The sequence below is a fragment of the Mastomys coucha genome, unplaced genomic scaffold, assembly GCF_008632895.1.
Source record: "Mastomys coucha isolate ucsf_1 unplaced genomic scaffold, UCSF_Mcou_1 pScaffold5, whole genome shotgun sequence".
In the NCBI taxonomy this organism is placed as follows: domain Eukaryota; kingdom Metazoa; phylum Chordata; class Mammalia; order Rodentia; family Muridae; genus Mastomys; species Mastomys coucha.
The window spans coordinates 70,920,886-70,925,590 of NW_022196911.1; the positions used below are offsets into that span (position 1 = coordinate 70,920,886).

General features: G+C 44.5%; 1 protein-coding gene across 1 annotated transcript in view; it reads right to left on the bottom strand.

Annotated features, from left to right (window-relative positions):
* Positions 1 to 339: 339 nt before the first annotated feature.
* The window catches only part of Rpa1 (replication protein A1), a 37,528-nt gene continuing 33,162 nt past the window's right edge, over positions 340 to 4,705 (bottom strand). The window contains exons 14-15 of the mRNA XM_031354042.1: positions 2,484 to 2,570; positions 340 to 1,321 (exon numbers count right to left, since the gene is read on the bottom strand). Of these exons, the coding sequence (XP_031209902.1) occupies positions 1,223 to 1,321; positions 2,484 to 2,570 (186 nt within the window). The 3' untranslated portion in view covers positions 340 to 1,222. The remainder of the gene's footprint in view (positions 1,322 to 2,483; positions 2,571 to 4,705) is intronic.

A 4,705-nucleotide genomic window follows, 5' to 3' on the forward strand; every position in this document is an offset into this window, starting at 1 on the left:
CTCTTGCCGAATGAAAAGCTTCGCAGCATAATGACTGTTTTCTTCCTCGCTCACTGTCTCCACATTTCAAAGCTGGCTTGGTGTTGGGCTGCTGTGTAAACATCAATACAACCCCAGAGGGCCAGACCATCAGCGTTCCTGGGCTCGACGGCTTTTTCTTTTGTGTTTTCATTCATTTAAAGATGCATTTCAGGGTTGCAAACATTAGTGAGAATGATCTCCAGGCCTCAGTCTAATCTCTGAGTTTGTAATGAGTTAACATCTTTCCCTAGTGAATATTTATTATGAAGGCTAATTAACTGCTTTCCAGTTACAAGAACCCTTAACAGTCAAAGAAAGTAGGATCCACAAAGATATACTGTTTATTCAAACAAAGCAAGGGAAACAAAGGGAAAAAAATTCTATTCAACATAGCTTTAATAAAGGTACAGGTCCGTCTGGCAACTAAGTGTATCGTTAACTGATGGAAACTCAAGCAGTGCTCTGTAGTGGCCTGGATGCCCCAGTGCTGCCTGTCTTCAGGCTTTGTCAGATTACTAAGATTTTGTTATCTTCAAACAGGAATTATGTCATAAGTAACTGACCCTACTCTGTGGAGAATGAGGTAAATTATGCAATTTGGGGTTTGCTTTTCCCCAAGGGGACAGTAAGTCAATGCTTATCAGCTGTCCTCAGAAGAGACAATTTTGATTAATATCAGATTCATCTGACTCAGTCTATTAAACCTATTAAACCCTGAAGGAAGGATATTCAGATATTAACGATAGGCCTTTGATTAATAATTCTACCTTTTTGCCATTCCAAGCATTAACAACCATGTGATACCACTGCAAAATCGAGCCTTTGATTCCAGGCAGATACATCCTCTAAACACCTGGGTTCTCCCCCACTCTTACTTCCCCCAGGAGCAACCCAAGACAAAAAGGTGCCACCACTGGAGAAGCAAACTCCAGGTTACGTAATTTGTCTCATTATCCAGAGTAGGGTCAATGACTTGTGACATAATTTCTGTTTGAAGATAACAAAATTTCATTAAATCCGACAAAGCCGGAAGACAGGAGGGACTGCTGCTACGCTGCCCTCTGAGCACACTGTCTTAGGCTGCCAGTCTCCCCTAGAGGACCTTCACTGTGGAGTTGTCCCGTGGGGGTGGGAAGGAAGCCTTTCTGTTTCTGTTCTTTGCTCTCCATCCAATTCTGGCCACCAGTGGTACTTGCTCACATCAAATGTTCTTCTTGATGTTCATGATCAGCCTTCTGCTGTAGTCTCTGTAGTCCACGGGCTTCACGTCTATCACAGTGGCCTTAATTCGAGATTCATCCTTTAGAAAAGAGAAAAGCTGGTTGTGAGTGGCAGAGGCCGGCGTGGAGCGGTAGAGGCAACCGTTGTTTCAGTGGCTTCAATGAGTCCAGCGGGAAGAAGGGAAGTTTAGAAATTCTCAGAGAGAAAGGGCTGTGCTCCTAGAGATGGGCCAGAATCTCTTCCACAGACCCCTTCCCCATCCTAGGCACCCTGTGCTCAGACCTAGCGTCCTCCTGGAGTATGGGTGCAGCGGGGGCCCAGAGCAGACAGGTAGCTCACCCTAAAGGGTCACTTTCATCTAGGAAAGCATCTGTGATAGCAGGGACTCTGGCTTCTGCTCCAGCTCTGCTCTTCGCCATCCCTGCCCATACCAGGAGGAGAGAAAAACCCTACAGTTCCCCTGAATCTACCTGACTTTCTGACACCATCACACTAATGTTCACTTAACACAGCAACTAAAATATCTATTCACAGGTACTAAGCTGATGGGAATTCAGAATGTGCAAACTCTGTGGCTACAGGAGAGTCGGCAGAATTCCCCCTCAGCTTGTCTCCATGAACTAAACAGTGTCTCTGAGGCAGAACAGGGTGACACCTAGAGGCACACAAGTCTAGGTGGGGGCCTTCATGCTTCCATGTGCTTAGTAACTACTAAATGTACTGATGTTTACAAGTGTAGTTAGTAGCCAGACCCCCTGGGCTGGCCTCTTGGCTCTGCCACTCCATGGCTTTAGGTTCAGAATCATTCTCTATATGCCTCCGTCTCTCCATCAGTAAAGCTTGCAACAACAGCTCCAACACAGAAGGTGCTGTGAGGGTCAATAGAAGATAGATGGATAGACTGACGGGGCAGGACAGACTGTCCAGCAAGCAGGGTTCATCATGACTGCAGCTCTATGACATTGGGACTAGTTTAAACACTTGTCAGGCGGGGTACTCTTACCAGGCACGTGGTATCTGTTTAATATTCTGAGTTTTAGAACCTAAACTGTGGGAAATGAGAGTCCACACACATCATTTTCTGAAAGTACACAGACAACAAAGATGCCTGAAGATAGTAATAGAAAATGCTGTAGAGGATCTCTCCCCTGCATCGGCTTCCACACACACACGAGCTGGCTGGCAGCAGCACCCCAGCACAGCAGCTTCCCGTCAGCCTCGGCCCCAGACACCTTACTTACATTGTAGGTCTCCAGCTTGACCCGGATTCTGAACGTAAATGATCGAAAGTTGGCATTCTGGAAAACCTCTTCAAACGCCTGCTCGTTCTGCAAAAACAACACATGGGAACTACTGGAAAACACCCATTAGACTAATGAAGAGACTGGGAGGGTTCATCCTCAAGGGTTGACACCACTTAGGAATGACTAATTTGTAGGTGTTGTTTTATGATACAAAACTGTTTAAAAAACAAAACTCCTAGCAGGGCAGTGGTGGCGCACACCTTTGATCCCAGCACTTGGGAGGCAGAAGACAGATGGATCTCTGAGTTCCAGGCTAGCCTGGTCTAGTGAGTTTCAGGACAGGCAGAGCTATATAGAGAAACCCTGTCTCAAAAAATAAAAAACAAAGACAACAACAACAACAACAACAAAACCAAAACCAAAACTCATTCTGGAGGAGTATTGTGTTCCCTTGGGCATTAAGGGCTGTCCGGGGAACCCTACCGCCAGCAGACACCCAATTTCGAGGATAATCAAGTTTGTTATATAAAATGGTTGTTTACACAGACCCCCCACACACCTCCTGTATGCTGTAAATCAGCTCTAGATTATTTATAATACCAAACATGAATACCATGCGAGGACTACAGGGATTGGCCAGTGGACAGCGATGGGGAAAGATGATCTGCACATGGTCAATAATGGGCAATAAACTCCCCAAACATTTCTGAACTTCAGCTGGCTGAATTTGTGGATACTGAGAACAGACTTTACTAAATTCACAGAAGCAGAACCCTGTGTCAGTGCCAGGGAGCGGAGGAGTGCTGCTCAATGGGCAGAGCTTCAGGGCGGGTAGAGATGGGAAGTGGAGCTAGGGCCTGACGATGTGAATATGGCTAATGCCAATGTGTGTGTGTGTGTGTGTATGCGCGTGTGTTTGTACGTGCGTGCGTGCGTGCGTGCGTGTGTATACATTCAAAATGGTTTTAAAAAAAAAATCCAACTCATATAATGGTTATGTTTATGTGTCTTTTACCATAGGAAAATTTTTAAATAATCTTAGGAACACATCTCTAAGATTTGGAATACTTGTTGGGGAAGCTATCTGAGCCCCAGCGTGAATCAGGAAATGGGCAGGAGAGGCGAGAGATGGCTTAGTGGTTAAAAGCACACACTGCTCTTACAAAGGAAAGGTGAACCTTTCCTGGCACCAACTTGGTCACTCACAACCACCTGGAACCCCAGGTCCAGGGATCTGACAGCCTTTCCTGGCCGCCTCAGGCACGAGGCAGGAAAGTGGTCCTATATACCTGCAGGTAAAACACTCATACCGAAATTAAATAATAATTGAGTAGAAGCTGGGCCTGGAGGTACAAGCTTTAACTTCAGCACTGGGAAGCAGGTAGTTATTTTGTGAGTTCCAGGTCTACACAGTAAAAACTTGTGGCAAAGTAAAACAGAACAAAACAAAACAAAAAGTTAAAAAAAACCCTCCCATTAAAATAACTGGAAAAGGCTAGGGGAAGCTATACTTGATGGTGCATGAGTGTAATCACTGTATTCTGGAGGTAAGGCAAGAGAGGATCACAGTGAGGCTGAAGCCAGCCTCAGCTAACACAAGCGGGCCTGGGCTACAGTGAGACCCCAGCCTCAAAACAAAACAAAAATGTTCACATTATCATATACTTAAGGCTGCAAAAGCCTTCCTCTTCCCAATCCTTGAATGCTATTGGATTTGGTTACTTCTTTGGTAATCTTTTGTTTGCTTTTTGAGACAGAGTTTCTCTGTGGGGCCCTGGCTAGCCTGGAACTCACAGAGATGTAATTTTTTTTTAAAAGCTGGATTGTTCTTTGGAGGTGTGTGGGGTGATGGACACCACTGGGACACTCAGCCCTCCTCTGCCACGTTCACTAAGCTGCAAATTGGTCTTTAACCTGGCTTTCTCTTGCCTCAGACTGCTGAGGCAAAAACCAAACCAAACCAACTAAACAAAAAAACACCAAAAAAGCAAAAAACAAACAAACAAACAAAAGCACGAACTTCACCTGTATATAAAACTAACAGTTCATACAAGCTACGTACCCTGCAGGTGCATGGGTATAGAAACAGCTTCATCATACAGACTTCTTTCAGAAGATGTCATTTGAGAAAAAAAAAAATCATTCTTTGGACTTTCAACATATAAACAAAATAGTATGTTAAATCTTTTTTTTTTTTTTTTTTTTTTTTTTTTTTTTTT